At 36.4% G+C, this 22770-nt stretch overlaps 1 protein-coding gene and 1 non-coding gene across 4 annotated transcripts in view; both read left to right on the forward strand.

Moving 5' to 3' along the window:
• LOC138706455 (paired box protein Pax-6-like) overlaps positions 1-22770 on the forward strand; it is a 677134-nt gene that overhangs the window by 414633 nt on the left and 239731 nt on the right. For all 3 annotated transcript variants that reach the window (XM_069835774.1, XM_069835773.1, XM_069835775.1), the window contains one exon: positions 19020-19277. In XM_069835774.1, the coding sequence (XP_069691875.1) occupies positions 19020-19277 (258 nt within the window). The remainder of the gene's footprint in view (positions 1-19019; positions 19278-22770) is intronic.
• On the forward strand, positions 3711-3782 carry TRNAN-AUU (transfer RNA asparagine (anticodon AUU)). The gene has a single exon. It is a non-coding gene; the product is annotated as a tRNA-Asn (tRNA).

Below are 22770 nucleotides of genomic sequence, written 5' to 3' on the forward strand. Positions count from 1 at the left end.
AGGTCAGTTCGCTACTCACTTACATAACTATAACATGACCTACTTTTGAATAATTTCAAGTTAGAAATATGGTCGAGCATAAAAAGTCGTATGAAACTTGCCTATAATGGTAATTAAGACGATCTTATGAAAATTATGAAACTCGCTTGCGCTAGTTTCATAAACAAACATACTTGCGTCTTAATTACTACCATTATAGGCTCGTTGCATAATGTACTATTATTTTAGCCTCTGCCATTAAACCAGTAAAGAACGGATATTCAAATATCTACGATTCTTGCTCTGTTATGAAGATTCGTTCACCTCTGAGCCAGACAGATTCCCGTCTCTTCCAAAAGGAAGCCTGCTCCGTCTCACCAAATGAAGCATCCGACACATGCAGCTAGCCAATCACGAAGCAATCCGGTTTGCAATCACATAACGAGCGATCGTAAACGCTCTTGTACGAGTTGTTCGATGCCCAGTACTAGCCTGTCCTCCTCGAATGTTTCAAGCCAGTTGAGTGCATGCCAATCAGTAGTGAATTGTTAGTGATGGGCATTACAGATTGACGTTTTCGAATTATCCCAGGGAAAAGAACATTATTACAAGAATGATAGAAATATGAACACACAGATAAAATAACTGACAGGAAGATAAGAATAGAGAGAATGCAAAGAAAGTGTATTAAATTTTTTGATAAATGAATGTTGTTGTTTATTGAACCGTCCGAAGACAGGTCTGAACCTCATAAGTGATTCCAATAAGATACCACTTATGAGGCAACTAAGACAGGAGATAATGCAAATGGGTAAATGCCTAGTGACAGTGATAACTAATTACGCTCAATAATGACAATTAATAATAAACTCAATTAATAATAATAATAATAATAATAATAATAATAGCCTAATGTGTCCCTTGAAGGGCAAAGGCCTCCTGCTAGAGGGTAGCTCTGTTTCACTAACGCGGTGAGCTACTCCGCGTTAGGTTTTTTAATAATAAATACAATCAATAATAAATTAATAATAATAATAATAGTAATGATAATAATAATAATAATAATAATAATAATAATAATAATAAAATTAACAAGGAGCATCCTAAATTAAACGAAGTACGACCATTTTAAATTGCATTTAAAGTAAATCTAATTTGTATCTTAACCCTAAGTTCGTACAAAAAACCCACGAGTATGATATGTTCATACATGCACAAGTAGGCCTACATTTTAGCACTACACTCATTTCGCTGTCAACTCTCTCACTGCACTGGTATTATCGCCGGGCTCTCATGGTTAACATTCGGCATATCTTTGAACGGCCTCGTGTATAACATTCGGCAGATCTTTGAACGGCCTCGTGTATAACATTCGGCAGATCTTTGAAATTTAATTGTATTATTGTTTTCAATTTCTTGTGTCGCCGCTCCAATACTCGCCTCAATTGCAACCAATAAGCTGCTTCCATTATTAAATGACACCTACTTGTCTAATCCACGTGGACTAAAACCGAGGTTGCAATATCTTGTGCTGAGAACGAACATTAAGGTATGTGAGTAAACATTATTATTAAAGAGTTATTATTAAGAGTTAAGAATGTCAACGTACTCGTATATGAAATAATAATAATAATAATAATAATAATAATAATAATAATAATAATAATAATAATAATAATAATAATAATAATAATAATAGCCATTTAACAATATAACAGACTAGTGCTTATTCTTATCGAGGAAGTAGACGTGACAACGTGACGCTTAGAGTGAAACCTATAGAGCAACAATCGGTCGGCAAAATTATGTTTTAAAAGCACACCGCACGTTATTGTATGATGCCGACATGGTAAGCATGAGGTGGCGGTGATAATACTACGACACATTTCACTGATACTATCCTGATTTCACTGACACTTCAAAAACATTTCACTGTTCAAATACTTTGTTCTACCACTATAACTATAAAACTTCACTGACACAAACACACTTCGCTGACACAACACACTTCACTGATACAACACTTCAAGTAACAAAACATTAATTACACCCTTTAAATAGTGTGCATAATATAGGATACTATTGTCTATTAGTAAAGTTCTTAAGCCTATTTTAAATACATTTTTGGTTATTGGTAAAGTCTTTGGTGAGTCTGCAGGTAAATCATTCCAGCCCCTGATAGTACGATTGAGAAAAGAAAACTTCCAGTGTCGTCCTCTGTCTTCTTTCCCTCCATTTTTGAATCTTTTCCGATGCCTTTTCTTTTTGGCGCTAGGGGAATTTCAGTTAAGTTAACCAAAACCATTCTCCTTTCTCTTAAATTTTCTAATGAGGACATTAACAAAATTTGTCTAATGGTATTGAGAGATTCATTATCCATTTTACACAATCACTGGTATAATACTATGTAATTTTTTTTTCACTTCATTTCATTACTCTTCAATGTATTTTCATCTCACGTTTCTCCGAAATCAAATTGTGTTTTATTTTTAAATTTATCATTGTTCCGTATTCTCTCCGCAATCCTATTGTATTTTTCATTTAGCCTCTGCTTTGTATTCTGGATCCTAGTGGTCAGCCGTAGATTTCGGCCAGATGTCCCAAATTGTGGAATTTGTTGTTATGTTCTAATCTGTAAAGATCTCAACATGCAGCACCATATTCCATTATTGGACGAACTAGTGACATATGCAATCTTTTTGGATTTATCAGAGCCTTTTTTTTTTCTTAGTACCCTTAACACAAAGTGTGGTAGGGTGGCCAGTTCCTTTCCCCCTCCATTGCATACATCGCCGATTAGATACATGTTACACTAATCAGACTCCAGATGTGTGATGAAAATGTGTTATAGATAAAATGCATTGAAATTTAAGGAAATATAATAAGAAAGCAAAAGCTGTATGGATACATACAAAAGGCCTATCCATATAAACACATGCGTAAGGATACACATACACATAATTATATACATTACTATTCGCGGTATATATTTATCTTGAGCGATTGCGACCATTAGATTGGAAAGAGATGGTACCTACTGCGCGTGCATTACACTGATATATATATATTCTAGCTACAACATAAGTGATATAATAAAACTATTCAATTAATAGCCTAGCGGCACGCTTTCTGTTGGATATATCTTTTTACAAACATCGTTAATTGTAATCTCTAGCGGTATTGTCACATTTTCGTTGTATGTAAATATTGTCCCTAGTTACAATTTTATTCTTTTTATACCGACATCAATACACTGATTTCTACTACCATCATCCACAGTGAATAAGCTATAAGAATGGCTTTTAATTAAAACTGAAATTAAAAATACTAATATTTCTTGTCGACAACAATCAACTCGAGATGTAAATTAAGCTTTCAGGAATAACTCCCTGTAAAGTTAATTTGAATAATTTCGAGGGAAAAATTGTTCCGGGGCCGGGTATCGAACCCGGGACCTTTGGTTAAACGTACCAACGCTCTCCCACTGAGCTAACCGGGAACTCTACCCGACACCGATCCAATTTTTCCCTCTATATCCACAGACCTCAAAGTGGGCTGACAACAGTCAAGCAACCAACATTTGAGTGCACACTAACTCTGTGTGACTTTAAACCACAATTTAAAGTCACACAGAGTTAGTGTGCACTCAAATGTTGGTTGCTTGACTGTTGTCACCCCACTTTGAGGGCTGTGGATATAGAGGGAAAAATTGGATCGGTGTCGGGTAGAGTTCCCGGGTAGCTCAGTGGGAGAGCGTTGGTTTATTTAACCAAAGGTCCCGGATTCGATACCCGGCCCCGGAACAATTTTTCCCTCGAAATTATTCAACTCGAGATGTGTCAATGGTGTTAAATAAGTTATGTAAAAATGATATCGACATGTCAATTAGGAATGCTACCGCATCACTCCTTGTGATTGGAGCGGCTCTGAGAAGGCTTAGTCAATAAATAAAATCTTTATTTTATCTCTTGAGTATTAATTGAACCCTCTGACTATAATATCAGATGAGGCATGTGGTCAATGCTTGTAGTTTGCCTTATTTTTATTTGTATTTTATTTTTAAGATGTGTACATAACAGGCCAACCAATTACAATGATACGAACGCCAGTTCTTACTTCAATTAAAATGTCCACTGATGTCTCTCAGAGCTCAGGATGTGTGTATTTCACTGCAATAGTAAATACATAGATAACGAAATAAGAAAAAAATAAAAAATAAGCACAAAATAAACAAAAATACACAAAACGATGTAATTAAATATATGATTAAGTAAAATATACAGAGATAGAAAATTTAAAGTAACGATTAAAATAATCAAAAACAAAGATAAAGGCTAACCCATTAAAATATCTGGGAAGCCCTCAAGAACTGCGAAGTGCTAAAACTGTCACTTTACGAGACAATTGGTACTAAGTATTAATAGGAATAATATTCATGCATTTTTTAAATCGGCTTTTAACGACGCTGTTCAAAGTATTATGTTATTTAGCGTCAGTGAAATTGGTATTAGCGAGATGATATTTGGCGAGATAGGTTCTTTCATAGGATTTCGTGACATTCTCCTTAAAGTTGGAGGAAACCTCGGACAAAATTAAACCAGATAATCAGCCAAAGCGAGAATCGAACTCACGTCGAACGCAGCCCTGAATCAGGAGGCAAAAGTGTTACCGCCTGAGATAAGCCGGTGGTTTATTCCTACGTGCTGGACGCATAGAAAATATTTACGTGCTCATTTCTGTTAGAGGCTGAGTGAGCCCCAGGGTCATATAAAGGTCGGGAGGATTAGTTCAAAGATGGGCACTTCCTGTCTAGATGTGAAAACTCTACCCCTCTTACTAAGCCTTAAATATGATGAAGGATCGATGGAGCGGAGAAAAATTCTCTCCGGAATCGGGATTCGAATCCGGGTTTTCAGCTCTACGTGTTGACGCTCTATCCACTAAGCCACACCGGATTCCAATTCCAATGCCGGATTGAATCCTCTCAGTTCAAGCTTCACCTCTTAGTTTCACTTTAGTGGGTTCGAATCCCGGTGCCGGAGAGAATTTTTCTCCGCTCCAGCGATCCTTCATCTTGTACCGGAGCGGCTTGTCTTCCACCGTTCAACTGCTCTTCAACAACTGAAAGACAAGCACCATGTTCAGTTAGTTAAGGGTTAGTATGAGAGACAGAGTTAGATTATGAAAGTCCATAACAATATCAGGAATCGAACATGAGACCTTACGTCTTGCAGAACATATCCTTAATTGTGACGCTACCTTTCGTCCCAAAAGTAAGGAAAGACAAGTAAAAGCAAAAAGAATGTAAAGAAATTACATTTTTAGGATCAAAAGAACAAAATATGAGAAGGGAAAAGGAGAACTGAAGAAAGATCTTAAGTAAGGGATATCACAGTCTAGTATATACAATCACGAAGCTTGAGTTGTTGAGGGTACTAGGAACAATAGACTGGCGGTACTATTTCGCATTGTCTGTGATGAGGCGATAGTAGCGATTCTAGTGCTTAGCAACTATTTATGGATGCATATTGCCTACGTATTGAGCTTCGTGACTGTATATACTAGACTGTGGGGACATTAAGAAAGTAGTATAGTGAAGTGGAAAGAAGATTATAACGAAAGAAAATTGATAAAGTTGGAAGGAAGTAAAAAATAAAGAAAGGAATAAAATTAAAACATTGAAGGGAATGCAAACGAGAAAGGAGAGACTACAGAAATAAAAGAAATAGAAAGAAAAAGAAGAGAATAGAAAGAAAGAAAAGATTGAAAGAAATGGGAAACATTAGTAGAAGGTAAGGAAAGACAAATGCAAGACAGGCAAGATCACAAAGAATGTAATCCAATGGTTTAGTCTAATTTTCTTCTTTGCCGGAATCGTGTAAGTTGCTGTTAAGGTTCAACAACAGGTAAGGTTTTATTCTGGACTTAAATGAATAACGCTAATAGAAATCTTAGCAGTAAAATTAGTTCAAACATACACTGTTCTTATGAAGTCATACCCTTAAGCACATAAAACTAAATCGTTCATTATGCCCCGACCATTCATTCAACAAGACTGGAGACGGTCGTGTCCTTCCTGATCCCAGCATTTATCAAGTTTTCGTCACCTTCATCCCACTACCGCCCTTGGTCCATTACTCGATCCTGCGAGGGTTGTTCCTCGTTTATCAGATCCGGAGCCCGACATGTGTTGCATGTAAGGACACGTCATTTGCGTTGCTAATTACATCATCTCCTTAATCTATCATTCATGACAATCAAATCCAATAGAGGTTGGCGGACCTGCAGCCAAAACAAAAGAAAGTAAATATCCGGATGGAAATCACAGCTAGACGAATGTTGAACAAAACATTTGTTGGAAATTATCGAGATGAGGTGGGTGATATGTAGTCTACGCATATAAAATCCTTCATTATAATAAATTACTGTATAGAATTGTTTTTCTTATCGAGTCGCAATTGCAGCGCGCCTGAATTTGATTCGCAGCAAAAAAAAGGGTATTTAAATTCTATAACGACTGAGTGTGTGTCCCTAGAGTTGTGTTTTTCTCGTATTGTCTTAAGCAGACATGGTAATCTTATTGCAAGGACGTCTCATTATAGCCTATGTTATTCAAATGTCAACGGTTTACTTAAAAATCGTCACAAACGTGAGACAAAAATGGCGCGAAAGTTGATTGATTGATTGATTTCCTGTGTAGGATTTGCTTCTAGCCGGAATGAAGTAGATTAGTTTTATAAATAGTCTACGAGTACCGGTACCGAAAATTAAAAATAACAGACAGGGGATTTGAAGACTCCCAATGATCGCGTGAAACATCTATACAGACATTGAAAGGTTCAAAGCCAAAGAGACCCAAGCGCCATTTATTAAAAACGGAGAAAGCAAGGGTTAAAGTTAAGTGAATACCATATTTTAATGAAGAATGACATATCATTTAGTTTTAATGGGTATACTTTATATCTTGGACTCTCACTTTGAGAGAGGAACAGAGATTAAGGGTGTTTGAGAATAAGGTTCTTAGGAAAATATTTGGGGCTAAGAGGGATGAAGTTACAGGAGAATGGAGAAAGTTACAAAACGCAGAGCTGCACGCATTGTATTCTTCACCTGACATATTTAGAAACATTAAATCCAGACGTTTGAGTCCACACCTGTGGAGTAACGGTCAGCGCGTCTGGCTGCGAAACCAAGTGGCCCACGTTCGAACCCCGGTCGGGGCAAGTTACCTGGTTGAGGTTTTTTCCGGGGTTTTCCCTCAACCCAATACGAGCAAATGCTGGGTAACTTTCGGTGCTGGACCCCGGACTCATTTCACCGGCATTATCACCTTCATATCATTCAGACGCTAAATAACCTAGATGTTGATACAGCGTCGTAAAATAGCCCAATAAAATAAAAAATAAAACAGACGTTTGAGATGGGCAGGGCATGTAGCACATATGGGTGAATCCAGAAATGCATATAGAGTGTTAGTTGGGAAGTCGGAGGGAGAAAGACCTTTGGGGAGGCTGAGACGTAGATGGGAGGATAATATTAAAATGTATTTGAGGGAGGTGGGATATGATGGTAGAGACTGGATTAATCTTGCTCAGGATAGGGACCAATGGCGGGCTTATGCGACGGCGGCAATGAACCTCCGGGTTCCTTAAAAGCTAGTAAGTAAGTATACTTTATATTACTTGCTACATGTTTCCATTGAATTATATTAAGAACTTCATTTTAACCCTTGTTTTCTATAGTTTTAGTAAATGGCGCTTGGCCCACTATGGTTCTGAACCCTTCAATTAAAGTAATAGAATACAATATGCACTTTCCTTAACACTGTAGTGCATTTTTTACGTTCAGGTGTATAAAGAACTCGTATATTATCCTGTATTTTCATGACTAATGCTTGAAAAACCTCAACCAACAAACAAACGGAAGATAGGGTTGGAGCCAAAGTGAATTGTAATGGCAGACAGAGTAATTATTTCAAGTCTTCCTGTTAATTATGGTATCACTGCACTCATTAGAATGAGGGGTTCGCAGAACGTTCGTACATTAAATTTTCGTCCAATATTTTTTTGGTCCTTGATTTACTTTTGTCCGGTTGTACGTTTGTCCTACATACATTTTTGTTCACAAATTTTTTGTCTATCCTTTTTGACCTAGCCTATATGAAATTTTGTCCTATATGTATTTTGTACCACTCTGGAGGGAGTCCAGAAAGTTAACATCTTGAGGCTATGCAGAATCATGAAGCGAAAACGTGGAAATTCATCATTTTATATTTATACAACATATAATATAAATTCTTTATGGATATTTAGTTTCACAGGACACAATTTCGTAATTTTATTCTTCATCGTCATCCTCAGCGTTCTGTGGGTTGCTGTGGAATTTCAAGTGGTATGAAAGAGCCCTCTAGTATTTTTTTTATTTGTCTGTTTTGTTTATATTTATCGTAATGTCTCACAATGTGTTCTATGCGTTCTTGATTTATTACATAAGTTTTGCCGATAGGTGGTCTGTAACGTAGACTAAGTGTCTTCCTGTGATCTCTGCAATTGCATTTTCTGTTTCTGCCTGTATATTTTTTATGTTTTCTAAGAAACGCCAAATATTTTAATGGTGTGTCGCAATTACTTATCCCTGTCCGTGTCGCTGTATATATCATATATCTCTTGTAAATTATTTACGGATAATTTTACATGTAGATAATGAATAGGAAGAATATCCATCCAATAAGTTATGAGAAATCGTTTTAGGCTACAAAGAGAGAAAGATACTTGGAATAACTTGTCTGAAAACCACTTTTCGGTGTCAAAAACTTTGGAAAGGAAATAAGTAGGCCTATTTTCATGAGTATAAGAACAACTTTTGGATAATCACAATTTTGTTCACTTTATTTAGTAAAACCAGAAAGTATATTAGCAATACGAAACTTTGGCGATTAGAATAAAAAAATTACCTGACATATTAAATTATATTTATATTGACAAAATGGTAATGGGTTGGCAGATTGATTTAAATTGACAATTTAAAATAAAAAAAAATTAAATACATTGCTCTTTGCGGACGACCAAGTTTTAATATCCAGTTCTGAAAACGGGGCACAGAGGGCTCTATTCCAATTAAATAATATAAGTAAACGTTTTAGCTTAAATATTTCAATTAACAAAACAAAACTTTTAGCATTTAGAGGAGCAGATACATTAAGAGCCAAAATTGTCTTGGAAGGAAAAATTATTGAACAGATAAATTGTTTCAATTATCTTGGGTGCAACATTTCTTATATGAAGAATGAAGGTATTCAAAACAAGATTAATAAATTCAGCTATGTATGCGATGTCATTGATAGATCCCTAAGAAGTACAAGAAAAGAAACAAAAATTAAATTGTATATATATAAATTTTATAAGGTAATGGCAGTACCAATGTTGCTTTATGGGTCTGAATTTTGGATCCTTACTAAAAAAAGAAGAAAGAAGAATAGAAGCAGCAGAGATGAAATTTCTAAGATCTGTAGCAGCTTACACCTTATTGGATAGGAAAAGAAGTGAAGATATAAGGAGGGAACTAAGCATTTTTAAATTAATAGACAGAATAAAACAATACAGAAACGATTGGAAACAACATATACAAAGAATGGAAGCAGACCGCATACCAAAACTGATGATGAACTATAACCCAATAGGTAAGAGAAATGTTGGTAGACCGAAAACAAGATGGGCTCAACAGTGTTAAAAAAATGAGACCGGAACGAGCCTTATAAGGCTTAATCCATGATGCTGCTGCTGCTGCTGCTGATGATGATGATGATGATGATGATGATGATTAAATTATTTTCTCGCCTTAAATTCAATAAATACAACAACAAAAAAACTGCCACTAAAGTTATGTTAATGTATGCATACAGGGAGATCACTGCTAGAATATACAAAATATTGGAGTATTAAATTGAAAAACACAATCTTTGGCATAAATGAACGTCTTGGAGTGATATATGTCGGGCAATCTTTGTTTCAAGATTCCAATATGCAAAGCGTAAGACCCTCGCAATCATTCACGCGTGTCGTTATGAGTGCGTGCAATACACGTATGCGTGCATGTGTGTACCCGTGCACGCCATTTCAGTAAAAGGTAGTGTTAATGCGATTATTTTCGGTAGCGGGTAATGAACTTTTGTCGAGGTACATATAGGGGACTATATGCGGCATTTAAAAGCATTTTTTTTTCCCCCTCGCATGAGCCTTTGCCGCTATGGGGGGATTTGATTTCTATCTTCTTTCAATTTTTTTCTTTCTTTCCCTTCCCTTATTCTTCATTCAATTATGTTTCCTTCTCTTTTCTTTTCCCTTCTTCCCTTCCCTTCCTTTTGCCGTCCTCTTTCTTCCCTTCCCTTATTCCCCCTCCGCTTCACCCTCCCTTCTCTTCTTCCTTTCATTCTCTTCCCGTCTTTTATCTCTTCTCCTCTCTCTTTCCTCCTTTCTTCCTTTCCTTCCTCCATTGGTCCTTCTTTCCACCTTCCCTTCTCTTTTATTCTGTCTTCCTTAAATCCCTTTTCCTTTCCTTTTTCTCTTTTCCTCATTTCATTTCTTCCTTTCTACCCTCTTCTCTTCCTTTCTATTCCTACTCGTCTTCTTACTTTTCCTTCCCTTTTCTTCTTCCCTCCTTCTTTCTTCTATTCTGACTTTCCTATTCTTCTTCCTTTCTTTCCCGTCCTTACTTGTCTCCTTCCTTCTCGTCTTCTCTTACCTTCCTCCCGTATTTCTCCTCCTTCCTCCTATTCTTAGTTACTATCTCATCCTTTTAATTTATCTTCTTCCCCTTCTCGTCGCCTTCTTACTTCTTTCTCCTTCCATTACTTTTTCCCTTCCCTTCCGTCTCTTCTCTTATTTCTTCCCTTCCCTCCCTTCTTTCTTCTCTTCCGTTGCTTCTTTTCTTTATTCCATTCTTCCGTCCCTTCACTTCTTTCTTCCTTTCAGTCCCTTCTCTCATTTCTTCTTTTCCGTCCCTTGTTTCTTCACTTCCGTTCCTTCTCTTCTTTATTCCATTCTTCCGTCTCTTCTGTTATTTCTTTCCTTCGTCCCTTCTTTCTTCTCTTCCGTCCCTTCTCTTCATTATTCCATTCTTCCGTCTCTTCTCTTATTTCTTTCCTTCCGTCCCTTTTCTCCTTTCTTCCTTTCCGTCCCTACTCTTCTTTCTTCCTTTCCGTCCCTTCTCGTCTTTCTTCCTTTCCGTCCCTTCTCGTTTTTCTTCTCTTCCGTCCCTTCTTCCTTCTCTTCTTTATTCCATTCTTCCGTCTCTTCTCTTATTTCTTTCCTTCCGTCTCTTCTTTCTTCTCTTCCGTTTCTCCTCTTCTTTATTCCATTCTTCCGTCCCTTCTTTCTTCCTTTCCGTCCCTTCTCTTCTTTCTTCCTTTCCGTCCCTTCTCTTCTTTCTTCCCTTCCGTCCCTTCTCTTCTTTCTTCCCTTCCGCCCCTTCTCTTCTTTCTTCCTTTCCGTCCCTTCTCTTCTTTCTTCCTTTCCGTCCCTTTTCTTCATTCTTCCCTTCCGTCCCTTCTCTTCTTTCTTCCCTTCCGTCCCTTCTCTTCTTTCTTCCTTTCCGTCCCTTTTCTTCATTCTTCCCTTCCGTCCCTTTTCTTCTTTCTTCCCTTCCGTCCCTTCTCTTCTTTCTTCCCTTCCGTCCCTTCTCTTCTCTCTTCCCTTCCGTCCCTTCTATTCTTTCTTCCCTTCCGTCCCTTCTCTTCTTTCTTCCCTTCCGTCCCTTCTCTTCTTTCTTCTCTTCCGTCCCTTCTTTCTTCTCTTCCGTCCCTTCTTTCTTCTCTTCAGTTCCTTCTCTTCTTTATTCCATTCTTCCGTCTCTTCTCTTATTTTTTTCCTTCCGTCCCTTCTTTCTTCTCTTCTTTATTCCATTCTTCCGTCCCTTCTCTTCTTTCTTCTCTTCCGTTTCTTCTCTTCTTTCTTCCCTTCAGTCTCTTCTCTCCTTTATTCCATTCTTCCGTCCCTTCTTTTCTTTCTTCCCTTCCATCCCTTCTCTTCTTTCTCCTCTTCCGTCCCTTATTTTTTCTTCCCTTCCGTTCCTTGTTTTCTTTCTTCCCTTCCTTTCCTTCTCTTCTTCCTTCTTACTTCCTTCTGTTCTCCCTTCATCATCCGATCCTTCTAGGCTTCTTCCCCTTCCTTTTCGTTTTTCTTCCCCTACCCTTTTTCTTTCTTTACATCTCTTCATCTTTCTTATAATAAACTCTCCTCACAATCATCGTCATTTATCGCTAATCATTACCATAAGTGATACCAGGAGCGAGTTTCTTCTTGTGAATAGAATAGTCAATAAATAATATTCATAAAATAAAATGATAACATATTTTTATTCAATTTAATATACTTGCATAACGAACTTCTTACGTTGGAACGGCCTTCTAAATGCTTTAGTTTTGTCTTCTACTATTAATAATCTCAAGTACAAATTAAGTGTTTTGATTTTATTCACAATTCAGTACCACTTTCCATCTAGTGTTAAGAATCTCAACTACAGGTGAATAAATGAACAGCGGAATGATGTGATGTATTGAATTTTATTAAGGTGAATTTGATCTAAACATAATTAAAGGTGTCATTTAACCTACGTTAATTCAAAATAAGAGTTTTGAACTTTATAATGTGGTTCTTAACACTTCTAATTGAAAGTACAAAAGTATTTGATGATGAAGATGGTGAATGGTTGTCTCGTAATTTATTTATAATTCGATGGTTGTTGGGTGATGTAAGATAAGTCATAAAAATGAGTTTCGATTTAAATTAAGTTTAACCTTCAGACCCTTATTGTAAATACGTTTCTACACAAATGAACATATCAACAAATATTATTTCGTCTTTTGCACACCCACTTGTAAAAGTTAACTTATGTAGGCTATTCACCTTTGGAACAAAACTCCATTTTCACAAAAAATGACTTAACCCCTTTTATATGAATACCATCAAATTAGGTTATGTTCTTTGTTAATTTGTAAGTTACATAAGGTTTCAGTGAGGATGAGCTCTCACTACCTTCTATAAATTACATTTTCCATACTAACCAGGAATAATTGCGAATTAGGTGCAACATAAAGCCTTGGTTTTTCTGAACCGACGCATGCGAGTTGCGAGCTGCGAGGCCCGCCTCGCACAAATCCGGCCTACACGAGAGACAGTGAGCGGTCTCTAAAACTGCGAGGTACGCAGATCTCGCACATCGCAGTTATAGAAATCACTATCTCTCGTATAGCCCGGAGTTGTGCGAGGCGGGCCTCGCAACTCGCATGCGTCGGTTTAGAAAAACCAAGGCTTTATGTAGACAATTTCGGATTAAGTGCGACAAGATTATTTCAACAATATTACAGTGACTATTATACTTTTACTACGTCACACTACTTTTGAGCAATAAGACGGTACGGAACGACGTGTTTCAACCAATAATGGCTGCTTATCCTGAAAATTTTATCACTTCTGTAGCATTTATTTTTATCACCTCCCTAACATTTGTTTCTTTGTTTGTCAACTTTCAATAATTGTACCTTTGAAAATCATTCATGTTTATTTCATCATCCTAAATTACAACTTTTTATCATTAATTTTGTTTATATTATTTAGGTTATGTTAAAGCTTCTGCTGTATGAGATTATGGAAAGTCACGTATCAGAGATTGTTTAATATATAGTGATAATTGAAGTGGAATGCAATTATTTTAATAAAAATGGAACTGAACCAACAAAGTATTCTGGACTAGTAATCGTCCGTAGAGTTCAATCAAGACAGTACAGTTGTCACAACTGGTAACAAGAAAACAGCTCATCATAACACACTACTACTATGTAGCGGAATATTTGTAATGATGAGATGTTACAATAATGCATTTTAATATTGTAGTAAGTCCATTAATACTTTATTGTATTAGAGTACTTTATTTGTTCTAATCTTTATGTACTTATTTCTAATCGTGTAATAATCAATTAAATCCGATTCGAGTTTTGATTTTCTCTAGATAAATCAAAACCTCTAGTGAAATTACAGTAGATAAATGACTGTGATTGGTTGAAACTCAAATGATTCTTATACGGGATTGATCACTGATAATAATCCGTGGCGCTGCAGCCCGTGAAGGGCCTAGACCGACCAGCCGGCTGCTGACCTCACGCCCACATGCCGAAGCAGAGGTGGATGATCATCCAACCAGAATGGAGGTATTGTGGTTAATACGATGATCCCCCCAGCCGTTATAGCTGGTATTCGCAACCGGATTTCGCTACCTATCGTAGCTCCCAAAGTGCATCACGATGCTGGGTGGGCACCGGTCCCATACACTGGCCGAAATTTCATGAGAAAATTTCTTTCCCCATGAGGACTCGAACCAGCGTGCATTCCGTAACGCGAGTCCTAGGCAGAATGCCTTAGACCGCGACGCCACGGCGCGGGACTGATCACTGATAGCATGGACGAAATAGTCACTGCAGTTTTCCTCGTCCTTAATAATTTCAAAATCGTTATGACCAGTACCGTTTGTAGTAGGCTGTATACCAATAGGCTGTTCTGTAAGAAACATCAGAGTTGAATACTATTTCGACAGCAGCTGCTTAATTTGGTTTTCACTTCTTTTTACTGTGGCAGCAGAAGGCGTTAATATTTTGTGGTGAAACCTGAAGGGGAGACGTCACTCCAAGCGCTTCTGCCTCTATAGATAAGCAGCAGCAGTTAAGTGTTATGTAATGTTACATTTAAATTTACCTCGCACTGATTTCACGAAACATCACATTTCACATGTCTTAAAATACATGCATGTGGGTCACAATGCCTTGCAAGGTCAGTTGAGTTCAAGTATGCACACGTCTCACTTTTTGTAGCTTTCGAAATAAAACTTAAGTAATGATTGTGTTACAGCGAATCCCCGCCCTAGTTGCAACTTGCCTTCAAATAATGAAAAACCGGCGTTTTGTTGGTGTATACAATTTCGTAGCGTGCGGGAGCCCACCTCACGCAGAGCCCAGTAGCGGCCACGCCGGCCCTGCACGACCCGCCGGTTTCGGTCAATTGGCACAGCAGCCTGTCAGACTCAGACTTCAAGCAGCGCCAAATTCTGGCTGCACATCCGACTAAATTGTGCCGCTGAATTGGGACATGTTTCATATTATACGTGAAGGGTGTAGTACGGTAAATTCACCGCCCATTCGAACGTATCCGAAGGCAGCTTACATTGCCTCTTCATTCAATGGTCAATATGAATAGGAAAAAATTGCCGCTAGATGGCAGCTGCTAATGGCCTTTGAAATCGCTTGTTGATACAGTAGGTCCTATGCTTTGTGCCAGCCGCGGCGAAAATGCGACTCACGAGCACATTGTGGCTCGCAGTGCTTTTCTCTCGCTTCCTACCTACAACCCCCACCCTCTCACTCACTGGAGTCACACTCCGTTCTATTTGTATTTGTCTCGGACCTGCGAGTGGCGTATCGTCGCAATATCTCTCTCGAAACCAATCACCTCTATAAAAAACGAAAGTTTCAAGTAGGATGGGAGGATGCATTCTTTTGCTTACAATATGATGAAAATATTAAATGTATTATTTGTTCACAAATATTACTAGGAAAACGGTTGTATAACATAAAACGGCATTATAAGTTACTACATGTTACTGACGAAACATTAAAAGGTTAAGTATTATTATTATTATTATTATTATTATTATTATTATTATTATTATTATTATTATTATCATTATCATCTCTGTACATCGATTATTTTACAGCAGATGTACGAATAATGCAGTTAGATTTTCAATTTAAACTCACAGATTTACAATGTGACGTTAAATGGAAGCTAGATGTAAGGACTTGACAGATATTGAACTTTTCAAATCTTTGGCAAAAAATAAATATTTGAAGCTTCGTTCTTTCGCTTGCTCTGTTGAAGCCATGTTCGCTACAACTTACGTTTTTGAAAAATTATTTTCAACAATGAAAATATTAAACATCAAATTTAGATCACGACTGACAGACAAATACCTTCGTGATCAACTACGATTGGCAGTAAGTGACATAATTCCTGATTTTGAAACTTTGTCTCAGAGACATTCTGAAGACAGTTAATTTTAGGTTGTGATAATGTGTCCTATGTTTTCTTGTTCATTTCTTTCTTCGTTACACGTCCTAAACATTAACTTCCCCTTCGGTTGTCCGCCTCCCTCCATAGGTGCTATGCACGTTGCAGCTTACACAGTGGCTCGGCGCACCATGGCCTTTTCGCCACGACTGCTTTATGCTATAGTACGGTATGTGATTAAAATATTACTTTGTTTCACGAATCTGATAGCTTCATTAATCCATTATATTCTTTGCTTTTGAAACAAGAGTAAATACAAGACATGCATAATTTAAAATATGAAAGCCAATGAGTTGTCCAGTTATAAAACCACCTAAGTGACAGAATTAAAAACAGTTTTCAAATTAAAATTGCAAACTAACTATTAGTAGAATATTTTATGGAACTTTTAAGGTTAATTAATTAGTTTTGTTTAAAAAAAACTGCGGGAGACCATGATCTGTTCATATGTTAGGTATTCTTGGTCACTTAAAAAAATGTGAACTTTTCAGATAGGAACTTTTGCAACTAGGCGATTCAATAAAAAATGAACTTGTGTCCCAGGAACATACAACTTCAGTACTTTCCGAGAAAGGGGTTTCTCCGAACAAGAAAACTGGAAAAACTTTTTCTGTGTGGAACTTCCCTACATTACTAAGTAAAGGTTTCACGAATTTATCTACAAGAGTGGAAATTCCACATACTTAAAAAAACCAGCTGACGAAATAAAAGGTTCCTTTGCCCTACATTTTATAATTCCTTATTTCCTCTCCTCTTTAATTTATAACTCTTTTCTTCTTTTTCTTCTTCTTTTTCTTCACTTCATAAAATAACTTACCACTTCTTTTCACTTTCCCATTATTTAGTCCTTCTCAATTTTACAATCCTTACTTTTCTCTTCGTTTTACAAGTATTCTGTTTCTATTTTATGAATTACGTTTTCTTCCACTCTCGAAAATATATTTCCTTTCTGTTTTCTTGTTCATTGCTCCTTCAGTGTTTTATTTTATTATTTTTATTTAACCTTATTGTTTTATTGTTGTGATATTATCACTTTTCTATTTAGTTTATGGTTTTGTTTCAGCTCCTTAGAAATCTTCTTCCTATTAAATTGACTTTCCTACTTTCAGGTATTGGTTTTACTTGACTGATATAGTACTTTTGGAGTTTAGCAAATATTATTGCATACATAAACATCATCTTAGTGCATATCCCCTCTTTGTGATACAACTTAAGTTATTTACGTATTTTGTAACGCATTTAAAACAACAGAGGTAAATCTATTATATTTATTCGGTTATTGAAAACACAAATAAACAAATATGTAAGTACGAATTATAAGCAATATAAAGCATTTAGATATATCTAAAGCAATGCTCAGTTACCAGTACTTAGCTTTACTTCTGCTATTTTATACAAGGTGATTCACGAGGTTTTACCGTCCCTTACGGAGCTTATTTCCGAAAATATTCTGAGCAAAAAAATGTCATATAAACATTTGTACTACTCTCAATATTTTCAGAATTACATTAATTTGAAGTTGTTTGCAAAATACCATTATTCTTGAGTTTTAAGGGTAAAATAGTATTACAGATAGAATGAACTATTCAGGAGTATCATTTCTTTAATTAGCTGATATTCTGAAGCTATAAATGTCTTGTGAATTCCATAGTTGCTTCGCATAGAATTCGATTTTTAACTACAAGATTACATTTTCTTACGCATTTATCACAACAATTGTTACAAATCACGCCACTCTTCTAAATTCTTTAAGACTGTACATTAGGATGCACAATTAAACTGTAAAGAATCAAGTGCCTAAAGTCGTGTGATTTGTAACAATTTTTGTGATAAGTGCGTAAGAATGATGTAATTTTTAGTTAAATGAAAACAAAATCTGTACAAAGCAATTAACAACATATTTTTAGCTTCAGAACACTAGCCAATTAAAGAAATGACACTTCTGAATAGTCTATTCTCTATTTGTAATGTATTTTTATCATTAAAACTAAAGAAAAAAGGTATTTTACTAACAAATTCAAACTAGTATAACACTGAAAATATTAAGATTAGGATAAATGTTTATATGACTTTTTTTGTTCAGAATGTCTTCGGAAATAAGCTCTGTGAGTGACGGTAAATCCTTGTGAATCATCCTGTATGTTAGAAAATGCGTAAATAATTTTTAGGGAACAGTGGTTTAATGTAAGAAATATAGCCTATGTGACAACGATTAGTGATTAGTAGTAAGCAAAGTGCGATCGAGATAAGTAGACTGATATAAAAGGAGTAAGAAAGACGTAGTGGTAGTGACAATGTTGAATAATATTAGTGTTGAAATGAGGGAGAGAGTAGAAGAAATTAGTTGGGGGTGTATGTAAGAGGATTCAGTAAATAATGAAGAGAAAAACTAAACTGTTATAATGCAAAGTAATGAATAGTGATAAGGATTATAAGGAAACAAGTAGTAAGAAGAGGGAATAAAATTGAAGATAAGACATTTATATATAATAGTGCGTCCGCAAGATAGTGTTTATGTAATACTTAAATGAAATTGTGACACCGTCCACATTACAATGAATGCAATTGCTGACATGAAATATAGATATACATATACGTAAATAACTTATTTTAGTTGCATTACAATGAAGGGAGGATATCCGCTAAGAAGATGCACATATACCCAATGATATTTTCTGAACTCTGAACGCTCTATGGTTTATATTTTCTCGAACATATAAGTGTCTTGCTGTCTTTGAGATATGACAAGATACAATTACGCCTACTTCTCGTTTATTTTACACTACTGATTTGATCATAAGTAAATTATTAATCAATGGCATAAGAAAGAAAAATGGAGGGAGAAAACTAGATATTTATAATCCCAAAATATCTGGAATAAAAAGAAAATAAAGCCTTTGTGCTCAAAATCTCTTTGTTTACTTGCAGTGGCGTCGCCGAGTGTGAGCAGTGGCGGTAGCACAATGCCGTCGTCCACTGCGGTGCCTAGTGCTGGTGCCCTGCCACCTCCCGCAGCGCTGCGAGATCTCTACGCCTCGGCAGTGGGGACGGCAGGGGGATCGGGCCACCCTCTGGCCTCCCTGGTGTCCCAGCAGAGACTGCTCGAGCTGTCCCGCTTCGGACTTCGGCACTACGACCTTGCCCAGCATATGCTGACACAGCAGGGCGCCGTCACCAAGCTGCTCGGTGAGTCACGAGGCCCCCAGCGTCACCTTATTTCGAATGTGGCAATTAATAACATAGGGAGAAAATAATAGTTTTGTGAGTTTTTAAGTTGTACAATCTCAAAAAAAGTTTTGTCGCACAGATAATAATAATAATAATAATAATAATAATAATAATAATAATAATAATAATAATAGTAACAATAATAATAGTCGTAATAATAACAATAACAATAACAACAATAATAATAACAACAATAATAATAGTAGTTGTAATAATAATAATAATAATAATAATAATAATAATAATAATAATAGGCCTAATAATAATAATACTAAAGCGCACAAATTGTGCAAATATTGATACCGTAGTCACTTAGATTGTACAAAGTTAATCACTGATAACTCCCGATTTCCACAGATTAGGATATGGTATCTATCACATGTCTTGTTGCATGAAACACACACACAGTTGTCAACCGGTTCGGGGAAAGATTGATTTCTGCATATCTTGTGGTGGTATCCATGGACCGCCAGCGATGTCACGAAGTGGCGGAGCTTCTGGTTCGTGCCTGTCCAGGTCCGGTTTATCATGACTTCCGTTATGTAGAATTCTTTCCAGATGTCTTCCCTCTTCCTTATCCTCTCGTCTAGTGCTTTCTTCCAGTTGGAAGTGGAGGGAAGATCGAGGTTTGTTCTGAGTTCTTCTATCAAGAAAGTCTCTCGGGCGAGCAACAGATACTTTATAAGTCCCAGAAAGAAGGCAGTGCGCATAATCAGACATACAACGAAACAAAACTAATTTTATTACCTCAACTAGTCCTTCTCTTGTGAACCAGATCGCACGTCCTCTGATCATGCGCACTGTCTCCTTTATCGGACTTGAAATATCTGTGCGACAAAACATTTTTCTAAGGCTGTACGTGTCAATGTTTAATTTTCTAATGTTGAGGATCTGACAACTGATGTTGCGAATGAAAAAATGTGATATTTTATGTTCAGAATAATACACAATCACTGCAGTGTGTGAACGGCAGGTCCGCGTTGCATCAGCCAATGGGGTTTGTTCCTTTTAAGCCTCGCTACAGCACCATATCCAAAGCCGAACAGTACTCATATCGACTGTTGCATCTCCATAAACATTCTTCAAACATTCATGGATCTGAATCGGCATTGAGGAATTCTGTCAAACACGCTGTTTTAATCTCACGTTTCTGTCAGCCATTTTCGAACATTGTACAAGGAGGTTCCAGGAAACGTGCCAAACTCAGATTGTACACATTGCTAAATAAATTACATTGATTATTTCGTTTATATGACGTCATTCCATTTTCGACCAATGAATTGTCATGAAATTTTGAATTCCAACCAATCACAGTCACACATCGCAATAATTTTTTCAGTTAGATTTATCGCTATCAATTTATCGCATGGTCGTTTTTTTGTTTATCAGTGTCGCCAACTGTTTCCCCGCAGTCGTTGAGCATGAATCCATTAAACTTTTCCTTAAACTGTACGCATTCAAGCAATGAATGCAATATTGATATTTAATATTAATTAATATACAGTAATTACGCAGTGAAGACGACGTTCAAAACGGCGCACCATGTAGACACAAAATCTTCATGCATCTTAATTGAACGTACGTTTTAAACTTGATTCTTTCCATATTCTTCCCAGATTGCATGCATACGCGCATGGAAAACTGAACTGTGTAGATGCAGCTTTACTTCCTTTACACACTACAGCGAGAATGCGTTTGGTGAGCTATGAAAAATGCTTTCCTGTAGCACGGAGTAACGGTCGAAATAAGGCATAATTGACATTGGTAACCTAACCTAATTTTAGCCTATCAAATTTGTATTACATGAATGAAATTAAACAATTAATAGAAAGTCAGATGTTCAAATTTATGTCACATCAGCACATATCAAACCCAAAGACCTTTTACGGTATTATATACAAGGTCTTTGATCAAACTGCCTTCCATATGGCGTAATAAAATTTTGTTCTAATTATCTGTACAGAGATGGTACAACAACATAATTATGTCTCCCTGTAGTGTGAATACATAAGCATTGCTAGTTGTATCCACACCTACTGTATTACATAGTTCATAATTCTCGGTGTAGTGTATAATGTAACGATGAAGTACTAAATAAAGTGCGAAATCCTACTTCCACATCTACATCTATCTTCTAATTCCATGTCCATTGTAGGCTATCTGAAGGAAATTACAATTCTTCATTCAGATTTGATAAATTCGTTTACAACAATTCTTCATTTAATTAATGTATTAATCAGGTTACTTGTAAATTATATTATAAATCTTTAAAGTAAATTATGATTTCAGCTGATAATGAAAATGGGAAGGGAAAACTTAATGAGGTAGAAACAAATAGTAAGAATAAAAACATTCGAGATTTGTATAAGGGCATAAAGGAATTTAAAAATGGATATCAAGCAAGCGTAAACGTGATCAAGGATGAGAATGGTGACTTGCTTGCAGACGCTCATTCAATCCTTTAACAGATGGAAAAACTATTTTGGGCAACTACTAAATATACATAGGCCAAGTAGAAATGATCGGGACGAAATTCAAATACAAACCGCTGAGCCATTTATACCGGAACCCACACTTTCTGAAGTCGAAATTGCGATAGAAAATCTGAAAAAGTACAAGTCTCCAGGTATTGATCAAATTCCAGCAGAATTAATACAAGATGGTGGAAGCGTATTATCTAGCGAAATTTATAAACTTATACTTGCAATTTGCGAAAAGGAAATTGTACCAGAACAATTGAAGGAGTCCATAATCGTACCTATTTTTAAGAAGGGAGACAAGACTAACTGTAGTAACTTTCGAGGAATATCACTTTTGTTGACGTCGTACAAAATTTTGTCCAATATTCTTTTGAGAAGATTAACTCCATATGTAGATGAAATTATTGAGGATCATCAGTGTGGTTTCAGGCGTAATAGATCGACTATTGATCAGATTTTTTGTATTCGACAGATATTGGGGAAAAAATGGGAGTATAAGGGTACAGTACATCCGTTATTCATAGATTTCAAAAAGGCGTATGACTCGGTTAAGAGAGACGTTTTATATAATATTCTTATTGAATTTGGTATTCCCAAGAAACTAGTTCGATTAATTAAAATGTGTCTTAGTGACAGCAGAGTCCGTATAGGCCAGTTTCTATCTGATGCTTTTCCAATTCACTGCGGGCTAAAGCAGGGAGATGCACCATCACCTTTACTTTTTAACTTCGCTTTAGAATATGTCATTAGGAAAGTTCAGGATAACAGGCAGGGTTTGGAAGTGAACGGGTTACATCAGCTTCTTGTCTATGCGGATGACGTGAATATGTTAGGAGAAAATCGTCAAACAATTAGGCAAAACGCGGAAATTCTACTTGAAGCAAGTAAAGAGATAGGGTTGGAAGTAAATCCCGAAAAGAATAAGTATATGATTATGTCTCTTGAGCAAAATATTGTACGAAATGGAACTA

The sequence above is a fragment of the Periplaneta americana genome, chromosome 9 (genome assembly GCF_040183065.1).
Source record: "Periplaneta americana isolate PAMFEO1 chromosome 9, P.americana_PAMFEO1_priV1, whole genome shotgun sequence".
Taxonomy (NCBI): domain Eukaryota; kingdom Metazoa; phylum Arthropoda; class Insecta; order Blattodea; family Blattidae; genus Periplaneta; species Periplaneta americana.